Source organism: Macaca thibetana, chromosome 1 (genome assembly GCF_024542745.1).
Source record: "Macaca thibetana thibetana isolate TM-01 chromosome 1, ASM2454274v1, whole genome shotgun sequence".
Taxonomy (NCBI): Eukaryota; Metazoa; Chordata; class Mammalia; order Primates; family Cercopithecidae; genus Macaca; species Macaca thibetana.
Genome location: NC_065578.1, coordinates 125,146,749 through 125,172,385, shown reverse-complemented (window position 1 = coordinate 125,172,385; position 25,637 = coordinate 125,146,749). Strand labels below are relative to the sequence as shown.

The 25,637-nt window shown below is 41.0% G+C and overlaps 3 protein-coding genes across 15 annotated transcripts in view; all 3 read right to left on the bottom strand.

The window, feature by feature from the left end:
* Nucleotides 1–25,637, bottom strand: part of S100A1 (S100 calcium binding protein A1) — a 1,186,348-nt gene that overhangs the window by 936,147 nt on the left and 224,564 nt on the right. Inside the window, exon 1 of one of the 13 annotated variants that reach the window (XM_050754015.1) lies at nucleotides 21,306–21,309. The exons of the other annotated variants lie outside the window; for them this stretch is intronic. The gene's annotated coding sequence lies outside the window, so the exon portion shown is untranslated. Of the gene's footprint in view, nucleotides 1–21,305; nucleotides 21,310–25,637 lie in introns of those variants that run through there. 13 annotated transcript variants of the gene reach the window in all.
* On the bottom strand, nucleotides 5,267–6,351 carry LOC126935063 (late cornified envelope protein 2A). The gene is made up of 2 exons (XM_050756209.1): nucleotides 6,305–6,351; nucleotides 5,267–5,803 (listed from the first exon to the last, which is right to left on the bottom strand). The coding sequence occupies exon 2, from the start codon at nucleotides 5,781–5,783 to the stop codon at nucleotides 5,487–5,489; it is 297 nt and encodes a 98-aa protein (XP_050612166.1). The 5' UTR covers nucleotides 5,784–5,803; nucleotides 6,305–6,351; the 3' UTR covers nucleotides 5,267–5,486.
* On the bottom strand, nucleotides 16,049–17,348 carry LOC126934887 (late cornified envelope protein 2D). The gene is made up of 2 exons (XM_050755769.1): nucleotides 17,315–17,348; nucleotides 16,049–16,645 (listed from the first exon to the last, which is right to left on the bottom strand). The coding sequence occupies exon 2, from the start codon at nucleotides 16,623–16,625 to the stop codon at nucleotides 16,269–16,271; it is 357 nt and encodes a 118-aa protein (XP_050611726.1). The 5' UTR covers nucleotides 16,626–16,645; nucleotides 17,315–17,348; the 3' UTR covers nucleotides 16,049–16,268.

Here is a 25,637-nt window from a genome sequence, read left to right as displayed (position 1 = left end):
ACTAGATTATGAGGGTGGAGCCCTCATGAATGGGATTAGTGCCCTTATAAGAGGAAGTAGGAGAGAATTTTTCCCTGGCCATGTGAATATACAATGAGCAGATGGACATCTGCAAGCCAGAAAGAGTGCCCTCACCAGACACTGGATCTGCTATCACTTTGATTATGAACTTCCCAGCCCTCAGCACTGTAAGAAATAAATGTTTGTTGTTTAAGCTGCCCAGTCTATGATCCTTTGCTATTGTAACCAAAACTAACTAAGACAGAGAAACAGCCAAAGCAGTGTTAAGAGGAAAATTTTTAGCCCTAAGTGTTCACTAGAAACAAATAAATTCCACAAAACAGTAATCTAAGTCTCTGGCTCACGATACAAGACAAAGAGCAAAATACACCTGAAACAGATAGAAGAAAAAGTAAAGATGAAACAAAAATCAACCTAATTTAAACTAGAAAATAATATAAGAAATTATTGCAATAAGGCTCATTAACCAAAAATAAAATTTATAAACCTCTAGCAAGATTCACAAAAATAAAAAGAGAGAAGACAAAAATCACCAATACCAGGAATAAAAAGTTTAGTATCACTACAGATCCTGCAGCCATTAAAAAGATAAGGGAATGCTACAAACACTTCTCTGCTCATGAATGCGACAGCTTTAAAAAAATGAGCCAATTTCTCTAAAACCACAAACTACTAAGACTAAGCTAAGATGAAATAAGTGATCTAGATAGTCCCAGAACCATTCAAGAAATTGAATTTATTGCTTAAAAGCTCTGGAAAAAAAATGTGTAAGCCCAGATGGATTCACTGGGGAATTCTACCAAACATGTTAAACAAAAATAACATTTGTTTTCCATACTTTCTTTCAGAAATTTCCACAATTTCTTTCAGAAAATAGAAGTAGGCAGAATATTCTCAACTCATTTAATGAGGCCCATCATTTCTCTGATATTATAATCAGATAAATATAGTATGAAAATAAAGAAAACTACAATATACCTTTTAAACTTAGACACTAAAATCATCAACAAAATACCAGCAGATCTCATCCAACAATATGTAAAAATAATTATACATAATGATCAACTGGGATTTATTTCAGGTATGCAAAGCAGGATCAGCATTTGAAAATTTATGAAACCCATTATATCAACAAGCTAAAACAGAAAAATCACACAATCATATCAATTGGTGCAGTTAAACACTTGACAAAATTCAGTACCAATTCATAATACAATCTCTTAGCAATTTAAAAATAGAGGGGAATTAGCTCCAATCGATAAAGACCATCTACAAAAACTCTACAGCTAACATCATACTTAGTTGTGAAAACCTGAATTCTTTCTCCCACGATTGAAAACAAGGCAAAAATGTCAGGTGTTCACTATCTCCATTTGCTGATGGCATATCTCAAGAAATCTAAGAAAAAACAAAAACTCTAGAACTAATAAATGAGTCAAAAAATGTTGCAAGGTACAAAGTCAACACAAGAAAACAAAACACATTTCTACAGGTTAACAGTGAACATGCCAAAAGTCTAATACCATTTATAATCCTTCCAAAAAAATGCTTAGGTATACACTGAGCAAAATATGGACAGAATTGGTATACTGAAAATCAGAAAACAATGATGAAAGAAATCAGGGAAGACCTAAATAAATGGAAAAATACACTGTGTTCAAGGATTGGAAGACAACAATAAAGATGCCAATTTTCCCCAAACTGAGCTAAAGGTTTAATACAATTCCCAATAAAATCTCAGCAAAGTTTTTTTTTTCCCAAATTAAACTTGTTTAAACATTTATATTAAAAGGCATAGGCCCTAAAGTAGATCAAATGGCCTTGCTAAATAAGAATAATTCTATCCAATATTAAGTCTACAGTAACCAAGATCGTATGGTACTGGTGTAGGGACACACACAGAGATCAATGGAATGGAATAGAGAACTCATAAACAGACCTACACAAATATGTTCAACTCATCTTTGACAAAACTGCAAAAGAATTTAAGTGGAAGAATATCTTTTTCAACAAATGGTGTTGGAGCAATTGGACATCAACAGGTAAAAAGAAATTTTGAGCTAAACCCTACACTTTATACAAATGAACTCAAGTGGAAATGTAATGTCATTAAATAACTAAAGTAATCACTGAGTGGCAAAACATATCTGCATTACACATAACTAATAAAAGTCTGGTACCCAAAATGCAGAAATAAAATGCCTACCCATCTTTACAAAACAGAAACACATAATAGAAATATGAGCAAAGGGCTTGAAAATAAATCTAACAAAAGGGGAGGTTCAAATGGCCAATGAAAGATGCTCAACTTCATAAGTAATCTAGAAAATGCAAATTAAAGAGATGATAATAGATACTGACACTCACCCGATTAGCAAAATTAAAATGGTGTGCCAGTACCAGTAATGGTGAGGATGCAGAGCAGCAGAAATTATCATACAATACTGATCAGGATAAATATTAATGCAATCCCTCTGGAAAACATTTTGTTGTTATCCAGATAGATGAAAATATGTCTATCCAGTAATCGTACTTCTGGGGAAAAATAAAAACTTCCCAGATATGTCCCAGAAGACATATATAAGAATTTTCATAACAGAATTAGAATTATTTGTCAAAAACTAGACGCAAACTAAATGATCATCATCAGTAGAATAGATAAGTATGTTTTGGTATAGTGTAATATACTATTCAATAATGAAAATGAATAAGGTACAGATCAACATACAGTAGGGTTTACCTTCTCAACTGGACATTGAACAAAGAGAAAAAAATTATATAAAACTGTGACTCCTTGTTTATAAAGCTTAAAAACTCAACTGGGAAGCATACATCGATGGCAAAACTACAATGAAAATTAAAAATTGTGACATGCTTACCTTTGGTGGGGGTGGAGAAGCATCTTGTGATTGGGGGACATGGGGCAACTCTGGAGTTCTAGCAGTCTTCTCTTTCTTATCCTCATTGTGGTTGGCATTATTTGTGTTTCTTTTTAAATTACATAAATATATTTTATTTATTCTTTTGTATGTAGATTATATCTCACAATAAAAATGAATATACTAACAAATTAGGAAGTAAAACAGCAAGAAAATAAAATCTTAGCAGAAAGTCTTGAAGACTATGTGTATAACTTAAGAACATGAAAAAAAAAAACTCTTAACCAAGAAGTCTAAAACTTTCAAGATAAAAGAAAATTTAAAATTTAAAATTTCTTATAGCAAACAATATTACTATAAGCCAATATGGCTCATTAAAATATAAGGAGGAAAAGGAGAAGTATGCTGGCTAATTTTATGGAGACTTGACTGGGCCATAAGGTGCCCAGACATTTGGTCAAACATTACTCGGGCTGTTTCTATGTGGATGTTTTTGGATGAAATTAACATTTGAATTTGTAGACCGATTAAAGTAGATTACTCTTCCCTGTGTGAGTGGGCTTCATTCAATCAACTGATGACTAGAATAGAACAATAGGGCTGAGTAAGAGGAGATTTCTTCTGCCTGACTGCTTTGTGCTGGGATATTGATCTTATTGTGCTGGGATAGTGCTCAGATTGCAATTTCCACCATCAGCTCTCCTGGTTCTCAGGCCTTCAGACTCAGACTAGAACTATCCCCTCTTCTAGGTTTCCAGTTTTCCAACGACAGATCTTGAGATTTCTCAGCCTTCATAATCATAAATCCATTTCCAATTCTTATCATAAATTTGTATCTCTACCTATATCTGTAACTATATCTATATTTCTATCCAGACCTATATCTCCTACTGGTTCTGTTTCTTTGGAGAATACTGACTAATGCAGAGGGAAAATACTTAAGATAGACCAGAAAAAAAAAAACCAAGGAGTATGCTGAAAAATAAGGCAGAGTATATGAATAGGTAGTTCGCAGAGAAACAAAAAAGAAAAAGTGTGTGCAATACATATATGAACGTAGACTCAGAATTAGCACTATGAGAATTTCAAATTAAACTAACAATGACATATAATTACCTATAGGAGTTGCAATATTTACAAAAAGGGGCAAAGAAAAGAAGCCTCAAGCATGATAGGGAGGGACTAGAGTGGAAGAACACAGGTGGAGATGTTAATTGGTACCCATTGGTGTCATGCAGAAGAAGGGATAGGATGCTTTATAAGCCCATTTTCAGCAGGGCCTTGCTCTGAACTGAGCCCATCATCTCACCACACGCACATCTCAGCCTGCTGATAGACTACTATTTGTAATTCCCCTGGTGGTGCCCTCACTCTTCCTCACGCTTCCTCCTCAAGGCACAGAGCGTCAGTCATCCAGACAAGCTGCTTCTCTGTCCTAAAATTATTTTAATATGAGTGCTGAGCTGAGACCAGAACCTAAGGAGGGCCAGACCCAGGCTGGGCTACATGCAGCTTATTTTACAGCTGCATAAGAGTGGTTTTTCTTTTTTTGTTTATTTTGGTTTATGTTTTGTTTCATATATATTTTGTTTCATATATATTTTTTGAGAGTGGTATTTCTCATGATTCTCCTTCACACCCTCCAGGCCTGATCCTTTGCAGTGAGGCAGATACAGCAATAAAGGTGGGACATGGCCCAGAGCCCGGTTCCATACTGTGTCTCACTTAGCCATGGATTGAGTCACAGGGACTGAGCAGGCCCATACTGAGGTGTTCCTTCAGCCTTACATTGCTTAAGTATTTATTTAACCGTTGTTTCGTGGAGAGGCTGGAACATGAAAGAAAGCAAGAACTGGACAGACTCCTCCTCCCCGGAGAGTAGTTGAGTGACAATGAGTTGTCATTTAAACTTGCCCCTAAGGGTTCTGATTCTCATGCCAAGCATTTTAAATCTGATGAAAAGAATTCTGTTAAATAGACCTTTTTGCTCGGAGTGCAAAAGATTTTTCTAACTTTGTCATCATGGCATGAAGAGAACATGAAAATAAGTTACATTCGGCATGGTGAGTTAAACTGAGCAAGCAGCACATGGCCAGCAGCGCTCAGCCCTGGGGCTATCAGTCTCTCCAGGCCCCTGCCTGGGCTGAGAGGGTCCACATCTCGCAGTCTCCGAGTGCACACGCGCAGTCCCATTGAGAAGCCCTACTGTGAGGCTGCTTTTTCAGGATTGCCCCTCTGGAGACTGCTTCCGGCATACCTCTTTCTCACGCCCCACTCTTACCAAAGCATCCTTAAAAGTGTAGGGCTGGGGCACTGGACTTTAAGGGATTTGAAAAGAATAAAAGAATTGACAATGGCCAGGATACTTCACGAAGAGGCAGAAGAGCTTTATTGTTGTATAAGGTAAGGTGGGAAGGTAAGATCAGGATCCAGGATGGGTTCTTGGGCCATGACAACAGACAAAACACTTCACAAGGTGTGTCAGCCCAAAGGAAGGAGAAAAAGGGGCAGGAGAAGCATCATTCTGGGACAGGTCCTGGCTGCAAGTTTCTCCATAAGTGTTTCTCTGTGATGTTTGAGGTCTGGTCAGCAGCAGCCCCCAGAGCTGTGGCAGCAGCTAGAGCCCCCAGAGGGTTCACACTCACAGCAGTCTGGGCTCTGGTGCCGGTGCCGGTGGAAGAGACGGGGCCTGTGGTGGCTCAGACAGCAACTGCCACCCCCAGAGCTCCAGCAGCCCCCAGAGCTGGAGCCGCAGCAGGAAGAGACTGGAGGTGGGCATGGGGCTGGGCACTGGGGTGGACACTTTGGAGGACACTTGAGTGGGCATTTTGGGGGGCACTTGGGAGGGGGCTGGCACTGCTGCTGGTTTTGCTGGCAGGACATCTCAGTGCGACTTTTTCAACCTGAAAGTTGAAATAATCAAACCCTTTAGCTGTGAAAAGGCAAGGATGGCAATTTTATCTCTTTTAAAACTAAATCATATGGTGACGGTGAATAATATTCAGTGTGTGTATATGTATACACATACACACATATGTATCAACAAGTGAAAGAAAACAACTTAAATCTTTCCTGCTGAATGAAGATATATACTTGAAAATCAGATGCAATAAGAAGCTTCTTATTCTGTCTTTTAGTAGATAGGCAGTATCTTCAAATCTTCATAACCTTGAATAGAGTATTCACACCCAACAAAGTATCCATTTTTGAAATATAAGAATAAGCCCTTGATGAAACCGTCAGATACACATTTCTCATAGCCCAAGGCAAGATTTCCAGAAACTCAAGTCAGACTGTCTCTCTTTTCTGCACATAATAGCACAGAATCAAAGACATAACTCTCTAAAGCCTTCGTTCATCCTCCCATTCCCCTGTGCCCTCTGGTCTCCCAGGTTGCCACTCACCGTGGTCACACACAGCACAGACACGTCCCAGGGGAGTCAGAGCAGATGAGGTGCTGGAGCTGAGTATGTCTTTTATAGGCTCAGGCTTGGCTCTGGGAAGAGCAGAAGGTGGCTCTTGCACAACCAGGCATGTGCTGGGTCATTCCTGACATTCCCCTGCCTTCTTGTCCCTACAATCCAAGGAAGCACTGGGAGCTCCCAATACCTCCCTCCGGGACGAGGGTCTAAAGGAGCTTTAACCAGTCACAGCCTCTTCCAGGCCGGGTACCTGTGGAGCTGCCAGAAGATTCTTAAGGAACTCGTGCCTGGACAAAGGCTCAAAGAGTGACTTCTAAGAACACCAGAGATCCTTGCCATAGCTTCTCTGTGGAAGTGTGCTATTCCAGTTTCTTCCCATCCCCGAGTATGGTTTTCCAAGCCTGCTTCCACAGCTAAGCAGGTTTCTTTGTGGCATTGAGTCAGAGACCAATTCCTTCATGGAATACTCCTCCCCTTCTGCTCAGACCCTCATTCCTGACCCCATGTCCCTGTGTAGCCCACAGAACCCTGCTAACAGGATTAATAAGTGATTCAAGATGGTTTCTTCAGATTTGGTGGTGATGATCATTGTGACTAAACTTCTTCACTTAGAAATTAAAATGTCTACTGTGTAACAAGGCAGTTTTTAAAATAAGGCAATAGTTTCTTGAACTGGACTCAGAAGAGCTCTGTGTTTATGAGCCCAGTCACCTCAAAGACTTTATTTAGACAATCTAAATCCTCAACTGTAAAACAGGCCTATTAGCACCTTCCTCTCTGAATTGTTGGTTCCATCAAGTGAGGCTTTAGCACATGATAAGGCACAAGGAAGACACTTAAACAAAGTCAATTTTTAAAAGAACAGGGGCAGGATGTGAGACAGAAAAATGGACAATATTCAGTTCCTGTCTTTGAAATTTTTATTTAAAAATATAGGTAGGCTAGCGAAGACTCTCTTAAGAATGTACAGTGTACATTCAGGATTTTGAGAAGTCTAATTATTTCTTGTCAAGAGGATGATGGGAATCAAATGATTTATTTAATCTTGTTGGTGAATGACAGGAGAGTAAGGAATCTGATACCATTTTGGATAAGATACATTCATCCATTAATCAATTTATTTCATCTATCCATCAAACATTTACTGACAACTTACTATATGGCATAAGTTAGAATACAGCTTTTGAAAAAGATAGTCCCTTCTTTCATATACCCTTGATCTAGAAGGTAGACGTATATGGTCTTTACATTTCTGTCATACTAAGAGATGCCCCTTCTCCAATAGTTTTATTTTCTAGTCTCAGATGTAGTTCCCTACCCTTGAGGGTGTTCACATCAAGAGTAAAAAATGTTGATATCCAAACATAGCAGTTAATCAAAAAGATACTATTTTGTCAGCTATGAGGTATTCAGTGATCATCTATCCAAACACTTTGGTTTATAGAGGTGAATACCGTGTGTGTTGTGTGACCTCTAGGAATTCACAATTCAGTGGACATTCTGAAGACCTCTGTGAAATTTATGTGCGTACAAAATGAGTCTATTTTCCAAGGAGATTGTTGGGAAACCGGATCACCTGACAATGCCTGAGGGGATGTCATACCAGGTTCCTCATTCTCCTTGACAAAGATGGTAGTAACCACGAAGGAAGAGAATGGGATGGGCTGTGCCTTTATGAATGTGTGTGTGTGTGTGTGTGTGTGTGTGTATGTGTGTAGGCAGCATGGGCATGAGTGTGCCTTTGCAAGGCCGGGAACAAGCACAGCAGTGTGGCCAAGGGTTGGAGAGAAGACCACAAAGCTGCTATGTGCCTCATTCACAGGAAGCCAGTCTCAGGAGACAAAATGTCCTTCCACATTTTTTATGATAAAATATATCAGCCACTGTTAGAGATCAGGCTTACAGCCTTTGACACCAGTAAGAATTCTAGGTAATCTTGGCTTTATGTCCACAGTCATTAAGTCACCAGAGCATGAGCTCGGGATCAGGTCTTACCCCTTGTTTCTTTTCCTGGGGAGTCTAGCAGTTGACTGTAGACTATTGATTAGATGGATGAATGAATGAATTAAATGTTATTAGAAGAATTACCTGGGAGTTATTTAAAGTACTTCCTTTAAGCCACCTCCACCTCCCCTTTGCCTAGAAAGTCACTAACCTGCAGTTTGATCCTGCCAAATGTCGTAAGAGGCAAATATTTTTGCTGTGACCTCAAACTAACTCTATCACAAAACCTACTGATCTCCAGAACATGTTCTCTCTTTGTGGTACTTCCTCTCTTATTCACCAGTCATGGGACCTTATCAATGTCACTCATCCCTCTCCTTCAGCTTCTGCAAGTAGTAGGTTGATTATTTTATAGTTTCTTCTTGTAAAATGCATCTCTTAGCTCATTTCAACCTCTCCTTCCCACTGAAAACTGATAACCCCAGTCCTAAGCCACCAGCTCATAGAGCAGACCTGGAGGTGAGGTTGGGGGCAATAGTTTCCTAACAAGGGATGGCTACATGGTGACCTGGATCCCTGAAACTATTGCCCAGTGGCAAGATTCCTACTGAAGCCATTTATAATGTTTGGACAGAAGAAGCTGGAATCTCCCATGATTTTCCAAAGGGACAGAAGAGGAGACAAGAATATCAAGAATATCTAGACATGTACATTTAATGTGTAAGAATCACACTCTGCTCCTCCTGGAGCCAGAATGAACCCTACAACCTGCTCCAGGACCCTCTATATGAGACATCCTTGGCCCTGGTCCTGGTCCGTTATCTGTTTTTACTTCTCAGGTACCGGTCCTCTTCTTGGTCTATCATTATTGTGAGTTTATCCAGAGAAGCCAAGGAAGGGGCCCTAATCAGGAGTGGGGCAGACAAATAGAGAGCCCCTTTGGGAGACTGGATCTTCAGAAAGGACAGAAGGACATGGGGGGAGAGAAGGGCACGAGGAATAGAGGGTCATTTGTACAGTATGGGAACTAGCCCAGAAACATTAGTATGTCAGAGAAGGAAATTAGGGAATACCTGCTTTAAGTCTAGCTTGCTGAGAAGAACTTACTATAAGCTGTGTGAATTTCACACAGTAAATAGTGCAGGCCTTCCCAGTTTAACTGTAGAGAACTGCTTGAGATCACAGACTCTGTAGCTAAATCACCTAGATTTGGATTCTAAGAACCAGGTACTTGCTATGGAACCTTAAAAGTGTTCCCAAAATTGTCTGTGACTCTGTTTTCTCATCTATGAAGTGTGTAAAATAACTGTAATTACCTAATAGCAATGTTGTATGAATTAAATAGTACATATCTTATAACAAGTAAAAAAGTTTAGAATTACATACTTCTACAATTACTGTACATAGTTCTGAATTAGGTGTGAAGATGGAGCAATCCAACCAGCATGGGGGTTGACTAGGACTGAAATCTCACCTAGCAAGGCCAAAGAGCAACCATGAAATAGTAACATAGGGAATGTCTTTCTTAATATTAATGGTTTTGTCAGTTGCTTACAAGCAGAGGGAGAATTGTTTAGAAAAAGAAAAGTATCCTTATTCTAGGTTTACACTTGTGTTGTGCTGAATTCACTTTCAGCTGAACTCACATTGACATATCCTGCCAACTGAGCCAGCAATAGTAAGAGTCCCTCCCAGGAGCTGGCCAATATGCTCATCCCTCAGTCTCCTGAGTTCTTTTTAGCACTGGGGGTAGTGCTGGTCCTGCTCTGGGAGCAGCTGCTTCTGGAGTTAGCACAGGCAACACACAGTCAGCCGACCTTGGTTTCAGAGCTGCTGCGGCAGCAGCGACAGAGCCTGGGGAGTCAGAGAGAGAGCAGCGCCACAGCTCTCAGATACTGCTGTGGATCTCAGAAGGTCCGAGTTGAGATAACCACACACAAGAATCCACCCTGGCCCCAAACTCCTTTTCTATTCCCCCCTCTTTCTGGGCTGACCCTTTGGGGACACAAGAGGGTGACCAGGTAGAATTTTCACTCCATTTGGAGATGAAAGTTCTCTCTGGGGATTCTGGCCCCGGTGACAATCCATTGACCTTTTCCTTTTCACAATGTGTTCTAGTTACTGTTGACTGTCTTCACTTGGGTCATGTTTCTAATAGCCCAACTCAGAGTTAATCATCTGCCATCTTCCCCCTCTAGATATATTTGAAAGAGATGAAGCCATAACACCAAATATGGTTTCTGATTGCACAAAACACTTCTTCTCAGAGTCTCACCCTTTTCCTGCCCTTGAGAGATGATCCAGACCCCTGATCCTTGGCCCACCTCTGGGTGATGGGTGGATTAGAGGTGGGGAGACAGCAGAAGTAACCTGGAGTCTCCACCAGCCATCCATAAGCCAGGTCTTGTGCCTATCTTCAGGGAGCTCCCCACAGCACTCCAGACCTCAGCTGCAGGCAGTGAATTCCCCTGCCTAATCAACCTTCCTCACAGGCTTGCCTCAGTGCATACAGCAGAGCCCATAAAGGTGGAACTGTGGGCAGGACGTTCCTGAATGTTGTGTTAAGAGGTAAGTGAAGTGTACCCAAAGAGTCTGTGTCACTATTTCCAGAAACCCAGCAATCCAGATGTCTTTTCTCAGCAGGTCAAACTATATCCAGAACTACTTGATTGGATGTGTGCCCAATATACATGCTCCCTTCATTCTTAATGTACATCTTCAAATTCTGTCCAGAACCAAACCATGTCTAGATATTAAAATTTACACTTCTTCATCCTCCTTGTACATACAAGCAGCCAGGGAGATTTAGGAAGTCGTTGGGGCTTTAGGAAAGCGCACGTAAGAGGCTTTACAGGGGTCAGGGCCTTTTACCCACCGTTTCTCCTTCTTCCTAGCTGAAGCACAGCCTTGCAGATCAGAACTGTATCAGGCACCTCAAGATTACCAACTGCCTCCCAGGAAACAACCACTTAAAATGAAATAATGAGACAGAGGTGTATCCATCTCTGAAGACTCTGTGGAACCACTGCAACAGCCATGGACTACCAACTTCTGACTGCATCACATATGAGTGGAAATAGACTGCCTTCTTTTTAAAATTGCTGTCATTTTGAGTTCCTGTGATAGCAGAAGAAAATAACTTCTAACACACATGCACACGTGCCAAACACAAGGTAAGACGCAATGAAAAGCAAATAGTTATGCTGGAAATTATCCTGTGTATGGAAGGTTAGATAGAGAAAGGATTATGCTCACTAAAGGAGTACATGGAGGCCTGGATAGTAGGCCCACTGGGGATTGCTCCCACTTAAGGCAGAGGCCCCTGAAAGCAGACTCAGTGCCCATCTCTCTGCAGGCCAGCCTTCACCTATCCCAGGCAACCTTAGGTCCCCTGCTTTGTGTTCCATTTTATACTGTTTGGGTTTTTTTGTTTATTTTGTTTGCCGACATGTAAACACTAAAGACAAGGGAAAATTTCTTAACCAACTCAAAAAACCCTGAAGCTATAAAAGCAAAGAAAGTCATGTTTGAGTACATAAAAACTAAAAATGTTTCCATAGCAAAAGTTATTACAAACAGAGTCAATTAAATCTGATGCATTAAATATTTTAATAAAGGCAGATCAAGGTTCATATCCGTTATATATCAGAGCTCTTGAAAATTGAAAAGAAAATTTGAAATCATATTATGAAAGTTGTAGAAATGGCCAATGTGCATGTTTTTAGCAGAACAAAATTACTACTGGTCAGGGACTTGAAATTTCAGTTAATAATGAGACTAGCTGAGCAGAAGCTCTTTAGTTTAGTTAGATCCCATTTGTCAATTTGGGCTTTTGTTACAATTGCTTTTGCTGTTTTAGTCATGAAGCCTTTGCTGACGCCTATGTCCTGAATGGTATTGCCTAGGTTTTCTTCTAGGGTTTTTATACTTTCGGGTTTTACGTTTAAGTCTTTAATGTCCCTCTTGAGTTAATTTTTGTATAAGGTGTAAGGAAGGGGTCGAGTTTCTCTTTTCTGCATATGGTTAGCCAGTTTTTCCAGCACCATTTATTAAATAGGGAATCCTTTCCCCATTGCTTTTTTTTTTTTTTTTTTTTGGTCAGGTTTGTCGAAGATCAGATGGTCATAGAGGTGTGGCGTTATTTCTGAGGCCTCTGTTTTGTTCCATTGCTCTACGTATCTGTTTAGGTATCAGTACCATGCTGTTTTGGTTACTGTAGCCCTGTAGTACCGTTTGAAGTCAGGTAGTGTGATGCCTCCAGCTTTGTTCCTTTTGCTTAGGGTTGTCTTGGCTATACGGGCTCTTTTTTGGTTCCATATGAAATTTAAAGTAGTTTTTTTGTAGTTCTGTGAAAAAAGTCAGTGGTAGCTTGATGGGAAGAGCATTGAATCTATAAATTACTCTGGGCAGTATGGCTGTTTTCAAGATATTGATTCTTCCTATCCATGAGCGTGGAATGTTTTCCATTTGTTTGTGTCCTCTCTTGTTTCCTTGAGCAGTGGTTTGTAGTTCTCCTTGAAGAATTCCTTCACCTCCCTTGTAAGTTATATTCCTAGGTATTTTATTTTCTTTGTAGCAATTGCGAATGGGAGTTCACTCATGGTTTGGCTCTCTGCTTGTCTATTATTGGTGTATAAGAATGTTTGTGATTTTTGCACATTGATTTTGTATCTTGAGACTTTGCTGAAGTTGTTTATCAGCTTAAAGAGTTTTTGGGCTGAGACGATAGGGTTTTCTGAATATACAGTCATGTCATCTGCAAAGAGATTCGATTTGATGTCCTCTCTTCCTATTTGAATACCCTTTATTTCCTTATCTTGCCTGATTGTTCTGGCCAGAACTTCCGATACTATGTTGAATAGGAGTGGTGAGAGAGGGCACCCTTGTCTTGTGCCGATTTTCAAAGGGAATGCTTCCAACTTTTGCCCATTCAGTATGATATTGGCTATGGGATTGTCATAAATTGCTCTTATTATTTTGAAATATGTTCCATCAATACCTAGCTTATTGAGAGTTTTTATCATGAAGGGGTGTTGAATTTTATCAAAGGCCTTTTCTGCATCTATTGAGATAATCATGTAGTTTTTGTCATTGGTTCTGTTTATGTGATGGATTATGTTTATTGATTTCTGTATGTTGAACCAGCCTTGCATCCCAGGGATGAAGCTGACTTAAATGTGGTGGATAAGCTTTTTGATGTGCTGCTGGAATCAGTTTGCCAGTATTTTATTGAGGATTTTTGCATTGATGTTCATCAGTGATATTGGCCTGAAATTTTCTATTTTTGTCGTGTCTCTGCCAGATTTTAAAATCAGGATGATGCTGGCCTCATAAAATGAGTTAGGGAAGATTCCCTCTTTTTCTATCGTTTGGAATAGTTTCAGAAGGAATGCTATCATCTTCTCTTTGTACCTCTGGTAGAATTTGACTGTGAATCTATCTGGTTTTTTTTTTTGGTTGGTAGTCTATTAATTATTGCCTCAATTTCAGAACTTGTTATCGGTCTATTCAGGGATTCGACTTCTTCCTAGTTTAGTATTGGGAGAGTTTCTGTGTCCAGGAATTTATCCATTTCTTCTAGATTTTCTAGTTTATTTGCATAGAGGTGTTGCATAGTATTCTTTGATGGTAGTTTGTATTTCGGTGTTATCAGTGGTGATACACTCTATCACTTTTTATTGTGTCTATTTGAGTCTTCTCTCACTTCTTCTTTATTAGTCTGGCTAGTGTATTTTGTTAATCTTTTCAAAAAATAATGTCATCAGAGTGAATAGGCAACCTACAGAATGGGAGAAAATTTTTGCAATCTATCCATCTGACAAAGGTCTAATGTTCAGAATCTACAAGGAACTTAAACAAATTTTCAAGAATAAAGCAAACAACCCCATCAAAAAGTGGGCAAAGGGTATGAACAGACACTTCTCAAAAGAAAACATTTATGCGGTCAACAAACATATAAAAAAAAAACTCATCATCACTGGTCATTAGAGAAATGCAAATCAAAACCACAATGAGATACCATCTCAGGCTAGTTAGAATGGTGATCATTAAAAAGTCTGGAAACAACTGATGCTCGAGAGGATGCAGAGAAATAGGAATGCTTTTACACCATTGGTGGGACTGTAAATTAGTTCACCCATTATGGAAGACAGTGTGGCGATTCCTCCAGTATATAGAACCAGAAATACTATTTGACCCAGCAATCCCATTAATGGGTATATATCCAAAGGATTATAAATCATTCTACTAGAAAGACACACGCACATGTAGGTTTATAGCACCACTGTTTATAATAGCAAAGACTTGGAACCAACCCAAATGCCCATCAATGATAGAGTGGATAAAGAAAATGTGGCACATATACACCATGGAATACTATGCAGCCATAAAAAGAATGAGTTTATGTCCTTTACAGGGACATGGATGAAGCTGGAAACCATCATCCTCAGCAAACTAACACAGGAACAGAAAACCAAACACCACATGTTCTCACTAATAAGTGGGAGCTGAACAATGAGAACACATAGACATAGGGCAGGGAATATCACACATTGGGGCATACTAGGGTTAGAGGTAAGAGGAGGGAGAGCATTAGGAAAAATACATAATGCATGCAGAGCTTAAAACCTAGATGATGGGTTCATAGGCACAGCAAACCACCATGGCACATATACACCTACATAACAAACCTGTACATTCAACCCACGTATCCCAGAACTTAAAGTAAAATAAAAAAAAAAAAAAGAATGAGACTGGCAAAAATAATAAACAGCATTAAATCAAATAAAGTGACTCAGTGCAAAGGGTAGTTTAAAATGCAGAGAATATGGAATCTCGGACTGGTTAAAGAGCTAGGTGTTTTTCTTAGCAGAAGTAAGGGTGAGGAGGCAGCTGAACATTTTAATAACAGACTCCGTCTCTGTCAGATTCTCTCTTCTCTGAATCAATTATCTTCATGTGGACACCTGTCAGCCTGAACCTAAGAAGCACTAGTCCTTATTTCCCCTGCTGTTTCCCTGTTTCCCTCCCCTTCTCCTATTAATACTAAAGATGCCCCACCCATCCTGGCACTTCTCCCCCCTCACATCTGAGGGTGGCTGGACAAAGAAGATAAACATTGAAGGAGAAAAGGTCTAATCTTCCCTACAGCATCTTGTACCATTTATTCACTGTATTTTCAAAGTGGAACCTCCATGTTTTTTGTAATAAAAATCTCCGTCACTCATCACTCACCTGCCCGGCACATAGGCCAAGTGGCAGGACAGCATCCTGGTACTCAGATCTAACACTGAGAGGAATTGAAGACAGGTGTCCGAGGCAGCAAGTCAAAGGGCTGATTTTAACCAGTCACTCTCCCTGAAAAGGAGTTCAGTGACTATGGGCTGTACTTTGCAGAATGAAGAGTCTCAACATTCATTTCAAGCATTTTATTCAACTTTTGATTCTACCAGCAGGGAAGTTTTGCTTCATAGAGATGTGTTCTTCTCCATGGAGAAGAAGAAGTCTACAGAGGTTCCCAACCTTCCCAATGTCTGGAATACACAGAACATTAGAACATGTGTCTGACTTAATGGACAGAAAGGCAAAGCTGCCATAGCCAGAGGTGACCCTCTTGGAGCTCCATCCACCCTGCATTTGGGGAAATTAGTTCCTCGGAGCAGCTTTTCATGTATCACCTACTCAGGTCCTGTCCTTGACCCATGAAGAGAATTTCTCTGAGGCACTGACCTTTGGAGGACATTTGAAATCTCAGAAGAGAAGAGAATGACCAAGACAATTTGTGAGTCAGAAATCAGAGCTTTATTATAGCATGAGGTAAAGGAGGAAAAGAAGACCTGCAATTGAGGTGCTCCATCAAGTGCCAAGTTCTTCCAGGGAAGCCCCATGAGTCTTGGTGGTCCCTGTCCACCCATGAATGGAATGAGAGGAAATGGAAAGAGTTAAGCATCAGGTTGTAGCAGGTTGTTGAACATTCTGTCCAAAGAGTTCTTCTTAGCCCAGGTTAGCAGCAGCCCCCAGAGCTGTGGCAGCAGCCAGAGCCCCCAGAAGGTTCACTCTCACAGCAATCTGGGCTCTGGTGCCGGCGCCGGTGGAAGAGATGGGGCCTGTGGTGGCTCACGCAGCAGCCACCACTCCCAGAACTGCAGCAACCCCCAGAGCTGGGACCACAGCAGCCCCCAGAGCTGGGACCACAGCAGCCCCCAGAGCTGGGACCACAGCAGGAAGAGACTGCAGGGGAACATGGAGCTGGGCACTGGGGTGGGCATTTGGGGGGACACTTAGGTGGACATTTTGGGGTACACTTGGGAGGACACTTGGGAGGGGGCTGGCACTGCTGCTGGTTTTGCTGGCAAGACATCCTGGCAGAGTTTAGTGAGCCTAAAACATAATAATGAAACTCTTTAAATATTTAAAACCAGCGATCATATTATACCTCTTCTGAAATCAATGCATGGGTGGGAGAAGAATTATATTTAGATTATACAGTCATATCAGTAATCTGAAAGAAACAACTTGAATCTTTCCTCCAAATGAAAGCACATACATTTAAAAATCCACAGAATGAGCTCCTTATTCTTCCTTTCAGGGGAAGCTGGGATTTCTCTATCCTCACAAGCCTGAGTAGAGTATTCACAGCTCCCTGAAGTACCTATTTCCTTAATACAAGCCCTAAGGTCCAGCTGGGTGTTGCAGGACACACCAGGGTGTCCTCTGGAAAATGATTTTGCAATGAAACCTCCAGATAAAAGGACTTGGCTTGAAGTATTAGCCAGTTTCCATGGTGGAAATATGCCCAACACGGCAGTTTTGAAGTTACCCATGTGAAGTCACTGAACAAGAATTGGAAAAGATGTGCACAGTTAGCTTTCCCCACCTATATGAGCTCCAGTAGGCCTCAGAGCCTCAATAGATTTGAGGCAGACTGCGTCCTATTCCTGCTCAGCATGGCAGAACACAAGCACACAACTCTCTTTCTCCAGCCTACCTCCATCCTCCCCATCCCTCTGCCCTGCTCATACCTCTCTGGTATCCCAGGTTGCCACTCACCCTGGTCACACGCAGGAGCACAGACACGTCCCTGGGGAGTCAGAGCAGATGAGGTGCTGAAGCCTGATGCGTCTTTTATAGGGCCCAGGCTTGGCTCTGGGAAGAGCAGGAGGTGGCTCTTGCACAACCAGGCACATGCTGGGTCATTCCTGACATTCTTCTGCCTCCTTGTCCCTGCAATCCAAAGAGGCCTCAGGAGCTTCCAGGACTCCTCTCTGGGGCTGGGGTCTGGGGAGGCTTTAGCCAGTCAGAGCCTCCACCAGGCGGGAGCCCTAAAGAGTTAATTTAGGGTACACAAGGGACTCATGCCTGGATGAGATCCTGTTCCCTGCATCTTTTGTATTCGTGTCCTCTGAAGAAACATCAGTTCTGAGCCACAACATTCCCTGACCTTGTAAAAACGTTCCATTATGACTCCCTCTACCCTGAGCAGTTTATCTTCCATGTTCTGCTGTAGATCCAGCCGTTCCAGGGGGCTTCTACAGCCTTGGCTCTTTCTAGGCATCCTACTCCCTTGCCTAGGCTCTCAGCCCTTCCTCCTGGGCTCTGTGTTTCTGCTTTTCCTCCGACTCACCGTGGCAAGCAGATTCAGTGGATTAAATCTGAGTTGGTTCTGTGGTCTACAGCAAAGAGTATGATTGAGAATAAACAATTCCTTCTAAAATCAGAACATTATTCTTAGTCAGAGGAATTGTACTGAATGTGGTACTGGAATCAGAAAAATTGCATATGCTAATTGAGGGATCTTTGGAAATTGCTAGAACAATTATCAACAATTGCTAGAGTGTCACTATGATACTCACAATGAGTATCAGGTCTCATATGTAATGGCCGTTATAAACCAGGTATACCTATCTCACTGAGCTGTTTTTAATATTAAGTGATAAATAAGAAAGAGCTTAGTGTGACACTGTGTGCCTGATAGACACTTAATAAATATGTGTTTAAAAGAAAAACTAATGCCATGTATTGGATACTTACCCAGGTCTTATGTGGCATGCATTGTCCATATAGAACCCTTACAAGACACTTAGTTTATTTGAAAACTCCCTTAGGAAGTGGACATCATTTCTTGTGGCTTCTGTGGAGAGGGAACTCCTTTCCTACCCTGAAGCAGAGGGTCAGAAAGGGGTCTACTTGTTCAGAGTTCTGATTCGGGGTTGCGCTAGACAGAGTTACCCATTCGTTTATTCATTTATTTTAAACAGATATACTGAGGATGAACTTTGAAAACCTTAGGCTAACTGAAATAAATCAGTCACAAAAGACTGCATTTCTTATGATCCTGTTTATATGAAATGTGTAGTCAACAAATCTGTGGAAATAGAAAGGGGATGAGGCTTTAGCCAGTTACAGCCTCTCTCAGGATGGATCCCTGAAGAGCTGACTTAGGGCATCTGAGGAACCAGAGCCTAGACAAGATTCTGTTCCCTGTATCTCATTTTACTTTTATGCACATCCTCTGAGGAAACATCAGTGGCTTCCAGGTACTTTAGCAGGCTGGGAGAAATTAGAAAATTACAACTAATGGATACAGGTTTTCTTTCTGGAGTAATGAAAATGTTCTGGAATTGTAGTGGTGATTGTCCAACTCTATGAATATACTGAAAACCACTGCATTAACACTTTAAATAAATGAACTATATAATATGTGAATTATGTCTCAATGAAAATGTTGAAATTAGAATTGAAAAAGATAGTTATTCACACCTCTGATTAAAACAGAAACAGACCACGCCTTCACACTGTCTAATGCCTACTTGGTGGGGGAGGGTGGATAGGTAGAAAGCATAGTTTCCCATTGTCTGCTTCTACCTGAGGGATTCTATTCATCTATTTATCCAATCCTATTTTCAGACCTGATTCTTGTTCTCAGAGAGCTTTTACCTCAAGGATAAAGTAAGTCCACAGTGTGACCAGAGCAGTGTATTCAAAAGGCATTCCTTGAAAGCCTACAACTTTCTTGGAGCACGTATGTCCAAACATACGGATATAGAGGTGAACAATAAGTAGCCCATGACCTCAAGGACTGCAGAATGTAGTGGCCTTTTTGAAGATGACTGCAGAAAAACTGGGTATCAAAGAAGTGATGTTTGGGGCCTGAACCTCCTGAGTCACTAATTCCCAATGTGATTGAAAGATGTTAGTTCATTCCACTGTCTTCATGGTGATATCACCCTCAGCTTCCTCATACTCTTTGACAAAGATATTTGTAACAATGTTGTAAGTGAGGAAGTAGGGGAGGCAAGCTTGTGTGTGTGTATGTGTGTGTGTGTGCACTGTGTGCATGTATGCTGTATTCATATAAAAATGTAAGTGAAATGAACATGCACATACTTGAGCATCTGGATTGAGTGGTTGAATAAGCAATGGAAGGACTAGTGGAAACCAATCCTCTGAGAAACCAGAACTGGGAGACAAACAGCTCTTTTTTGCCCACTTTTTTGCTCACTTTTCCCCTTTATATCTCAAAAAGTGGTAGGAATTGGTTCACAAGTCGGTGAAGAAACACCTGACTACAGGTATTCTTGCTTCTCTCTCCACAGTCTTCACACCATCATGTGTGATCTCTCTGAGCCAGGAGACCCATGGGTCATATTGCCCATGCTCCCTCAGGGACCACCCAAATACCTAATTGCCTCATGAATGTTTGCAGGATCAATGCATCATTTCGGGATCACATGAATGAGTACACAGGTGTCATGAGAAGAATGGCCTGGGCGTGATTTCAGACATTTCATCTGAAGTTCATGTTATCTGGAAAGTCACTCTCCTGTAGGCTGGTCTCTCTAAGTAGCTCCTTGATTTCTCTCCCTGGCAACTTAAGCTCCATATATTCCAGAAAAACACTTCCTACCAAATGTTGGAACTTTATTTTACCTACAGTACAAGAAAAGGCCTTACCATGTCTTTTTATTTGTCTCCCCTTATTTAATAGACTGACTAATCCAAAATTTTCCTGTACCATAACTTTTGATCTTTTTTTCAATATTGTCTAGCAGTGTCTAGTGCTAGACAGAGAGACAGGGAGGAGCACAGCAGAGGGGAGTTCTGGGCAAAGCAAGAATTGGCCCGTCTAGTATTTACATACATATTTATATGACCTAAAGTGGATCAGTTTTATACTTATCTTAATTCATCAATTCCATGATACAGTCTTCTAACGTTTGTTAACAGCCCTTAAATCAGTATATACCATATGATTGGTGGCACGTAATAGTTGAATTTGCAGCTTTTTTTCTTTCCTTGTGGTGCATGAAATAAGGGTGCCCCTTACAACTGATAGCCTCTTAAAGCTCAGAAATACAGTAGGTAGGAAGTAAGTATGTAGATATGAAATGAAATGATGACAGAATTGACATTGTTTAGTATTAGTTCTGTTTCTAAGAATGTCAGTTCTAACACTTTTAACTTGGAGTTATATGTTTCTTTACAGGTACTAATTCGATACTAATGTATTTTATAAACTGTCTGCCAGCACACCAAGAATAGGTTTAGAAGGGCAAAATTATTCTCATCCTGGCTCTAATTTATCTGACACATTATTCAATTCATTTTGAAACTCAGATACCTTGCCAAAAAACCACCAGCAATGCCAGTGCCTTTAAAGGGCCCTCCACAGTGCCACTACAGTGCATAGCCCATGTTCACCTCCAAATCTTCTTGTGTGACCCCTGCATGGGAAGCAGCTACAGCAATCATCAGTTCCCAGAGCTCCAGCTACTGTGCGGTGTCAGCAGCCTTGTCTGTGCTGTGCTGACTGCACCTCTGTGAAACCAAAGTCCAAAGGCCAAGGGCCTCCCCAGCCACGTGCTGCATTCCCTCTCTCCAGTCCTTCTAACATCACACCCTTGTTGAGACTCCCGGGGTTACCAGGTAGAAGTTTCTGTTTTCCCAATATTCTCCAAAGGTCTGTCCAGAAATTTGCCTTTATCCTAAGTGAAAATAAAACCATCATTTCATGTTCTTAGTGTGTCCTGGTCACAGTTGGCCCCTCGTCTGTCTCTTGGGTCATATCTCCAGTGACCTCCATGTATTCTCTCGGTCTCTGTGATGGTTAATTTTGCCCAGGCTATGCTATGGTATCCAGCTGTTTGATCAAACGGCAATCCACAGGTTTCTCTGTAAGTATTTAATCAGTAGACTGAGTAAGCAGATTATCTTCCCTAATGTGAGCCTCATCCAATAAGTTGAAGCCTTTAATAATGGAGACTGAGGTTTCCCAAAGAAGAAGAAATTATCCTCAAGACTGCAGTGTAGAAACTCTGCCTGTTTCCAGACTACTGCCTTGCAGAATTTAGACTCAACGTTGCAACATCAACTGTTATCTGAATTTCCAGCCAAGACTTTGGACTTGCCAGCCCACACAGTCATTGCATGAGTCAATTTCTTAAAATAAATTTCTCTCTCTCTTCTGTTTCTCTGCATAACCCTAGCCAATACAGTTCTACCTACCTCCCTGTCTTCCCCTGAGGTATAAGTTGAGTGGAGTTGTGCTTTTGGGTCAAATACTTCCATATGTGTATATACATATATACACCTACATGTGTGTACAAATGATAAAAATAACAGAAAGAAATAACTGATGCTTACTGACCATCTATTTTGTTCTATGTATATTTAACTGTTTTATACACATTATCTCATTTAATCTTCATACCAATCTTGTGATGTAGGTAGTATTAATATCCCCACTATACTAACTAGAAAACAAAGGCTCCTAGAGCTAAACAAATAGCCCAAGTTGACACAGCTGGGAATAAAGTTTAGAAAATTTAACCCAAAAAATTTCAATTATTTTAGCATAATGTCAACAGGTTTCTGAGAACAAGTTTACACACAGCATAGATACACTACCACACACACACACACACACACACACACACACACACACAATGTCAGACCATCTTTCTAGTCCAGATTGTCAATTATTTTGTGTGGTGGGTTGAATTTTCCAGATCATTTATGACTATGCTTTCTAAATCCCTCTCCCATGCCAATTCCCTGCCAACCTCGTTTTGTACCTCTCTTTTATGCAATATCTATGCACTTACTTCTTAATCAAAACCAAGACAGAACCCATAATTTTTCATAACCCAGACAGCACTATTTATAGGCTATCATGGGATAAAACTATGTTAATTACATATGATCACTACATACACACACCAACACCCTCACTGCCTATGTCCATTTATGTCAGTATTTCTATCTTTCTAATCATTGGAATTAGAAGAATTTCAGTGTTAGATGAATGGGACACATAAATTAAATATTATAATTTCAATCACTTCATATCTATGCCTTGGGATTCCTTGGAGCAAGGAACTATTTCCAAGGATTCTGTGCTGAGCAATTTAGGTAACTATTAAGCAGGTCTTATGAGAGTAAATGAGAGAAGGATATGATCAGATGAATTAGAAGAACTGAACATCTCTAAAGAAAAAACAATTTGAGGATTTTCTTGGACTGTCTCCCGTTAGTAAATTCAATAATCAGAGTTTATTAATTCACTCTCGTACACACCCAGCAAGTATTGTTGACTATGTGGCCAACTCTGAGGATACTACATAATATGAAAGAAATATAATCTCTGCCCACTGTGACTATATTCTTAAGAAAGGATGGAAGGACGTGGATGAAGATAACGGCATGAGAAATAGAGGCTCATTTTGTGCAGTGTGGGAACTAACACAGAAACATTAGTATATCAGGCAAGAAAAGAAGGGATAGCTGTTTTAAGTCTAGCTTGTTGAGAAGAACTTACCGTAAGCTGTTTGAATTTCACACGCAGTAAATAGTGCATGCCTTCCCAGTTTAACTCCAGAGAACTGGTTGAGACCACACACTGTAGTTAAATCACCTAGATTTGGATTCTGAGAACCAGTTACTTGCCTTAAAACCTGAGAAATGTGCCCAAAATTGTCTGTGCATCTGTCTTTTCATCTATGAAGTGTGGAAAATAGCTGTAATTTCCTAATAGCAATATTGTGTGAATTGTTATTTTGGTTGAGTTACACCCAAAACACTTATAAGAGTGCATATCTTATAACAAGTACAAAAGTTTAGAATTTCATAGTTTTACTCTTTCTGTACATAGTTCTGAATTAGGTGTGAAGATGGAGCAATGCAACCAGCGTGGGTGTGGACTAGGATTGAAAACTCATCTAGCAAGGTCAAGGAGCAACCACGAAATGGTAACATGGGGAATGTGTTTCTGAATATTAATGATTTTGTCAATTATTTACAAGCAGAGGGAGAATTGTTTAGAAAATGAAAAGTAGCCTTATTCTGGGTTTACACATGTGTTCTCTTCAGCTGAATTCACTTCCAGCTGAACTCAGGTTGAGACATCCTGTCAACTGAGCCAGCAACAGTAAGAGTCCCTCCAGGAGCCGGCCAATATACTTGTCCCTCAGGCTCCCGAGTTTTTCTTAGCACTGGGGGTAGTTTTGTTCCTGCTCTGGGAGCAGCTGCTCCTGGAGTTAGCACAGGCAAAACACAGTCCGCCAACCTTGGCTGCAGAGCTGCTGCAGCAGCAGCAACAGAGCCTTGAGAGTCAGCGAGAGAGCAGCGCCACAGCTCTCGGGCACTGCTGTGGATCTCACAGGGTCCGAGTTGAGATAACCACACACACAAGCATCCATCCTGGCCCAAAACTCCTTTTCTACTCTACCGTATTCCTGGACTGACCCTCTGGGGACTCAAGAGGGTGACCAGGTAGAATTTTCACTCCATGTGGAGGTGAAAGTGCTCTCTGGGGATTCTGGCCCAGGTGACAATCCATCCACCTTTTCCTTTTCACAATGTGTTCTGGTTACTGTTGACTCTCCTCACTTGGGTCATATTTCAGATAACCCAGAGTTAATCATCTTTCACCCTCCTCCTCTAGATACCTTTGAAAGAGATGAAGCCATAACACCAAATATGGTGTCTGATTGCACAGCACAATTCTTCTCAGAGCCTCACCCTCTTCCTGCCCTTGAGAGATGATCCAGACCCCTGATCTTTGGCCCACTTCTGGGTGATGGGTGGATTAGAGGTGGGGAGACAGCAGAAGTAACTCTGAGCCTCTGCCAGGCATCCATAAGCCAGGTCTTGTGCCTGTCTTTGGGGAGCTCCCCACAGCACTCCAGACCTCAGCTGCAGGCAGTGAATTCCCCTGCCTAATCAACCTTCCATGCAGATTTGCCTCAGTGCATACAGCAGAGCCCATAAAGGTGGAACTGTGGGCAGGACGTTCCTGAATGTTGTGTTAACAGGTAAGAGAAGTGTACCCAGAGAGTCTGTGTCACTATTTCCAGAAACCCAGCAATCCAGCTGTCTTTACTCAGCATAAATATACTTTACGAACTAGATCAAGAACTACTTGATTGGATGTGTGCGCGATATACGTGCTCCGCTTCATTCTTAACTCACATCTTGAAATTTTATCCAGAACCACACTGCATCCAGATGTCAAAATTTATACTTCTGTATCCCTTCTGTACATACAAGCAGCCAGTGAGATTTAGGAAGTTCTTGGGGCTTTAGGAAAGCTCGGGTAAAGGGCTGTATTGGGGTCAGGGCCTTTTACCCACCCTTTCTCTTTCTTCAGACCTGAAGTACAGCATTGCAGATCAAAGCTCCATCAGGCATCCTCAGATCACCAACTGTTTCCCAGGAAACAACCACTAATAATGAAATGACAAGACAGAGGGGTATCCATCTCTGAAGACTCCAGGGAACCACCGTACCAGCCGTGGACTACTGACCTCTGACTTCATCATATGTGAGTGGAAATAGCCTGCTCTCCTTTTTAAATTGCTGTGATTTTGAGTTCTTGTGATAGTAACAGAACGTAATTTCTAACACACATGCAAACATGCCAAACATAAGATAAGATGCAAGTAAAAACCAATAGTCAGATTGGAAATTATTCTGTGTATGGAAGTTTGGATGAAGCAAAGATTATGTTCACCACGAAAGGAGCACATGGGGGCCCAGAGAGCGGATCCACTGGATAAGGGAAGGGCCGGTGAGTTGCTCTTACTTAAGGCAGAGGTCCCTGAAAGCACATTCAGGTGTCCACCCCTCCACAGGCCAGCCTTCACCTGCCCCAGGCAACCTTAGGTCCCTTGCTTGGAATTCCATTTTATACTATTCGGGTTTTGTTTTGTTTTGTTTTGTTTGCTGACATGTAAACACTAAGGACAAGGGAAAACTTCCTAACCAACTCAGGAAACCCTGAAGCTATGAAAGCAAAGAAAGTCATATTTGAGTATTTATAAACTACAAATATTTCCTTGGCAAAAGTTATTATAAACAGAGTCCATTAATTATG

What these genes read in the sequence shown, in the direction of transcription:
- LOC126935063 (XM_050756209.1), bottom strand. Translation starts at nt 5,783, where the DNA reads ATGTCCTGCCAGCAAAACCAGCAGCAGTGCCAGCCCCCTCCCAAGTGC.
- LOC126934887 (XM_050755769.1), bottom strand. Translation starts at nt 16,625, where the DNA reads ATGTCTTGCCAGCAAAACCAGCAGCAGTGCCAGCCCCCTCCCAAGTGT.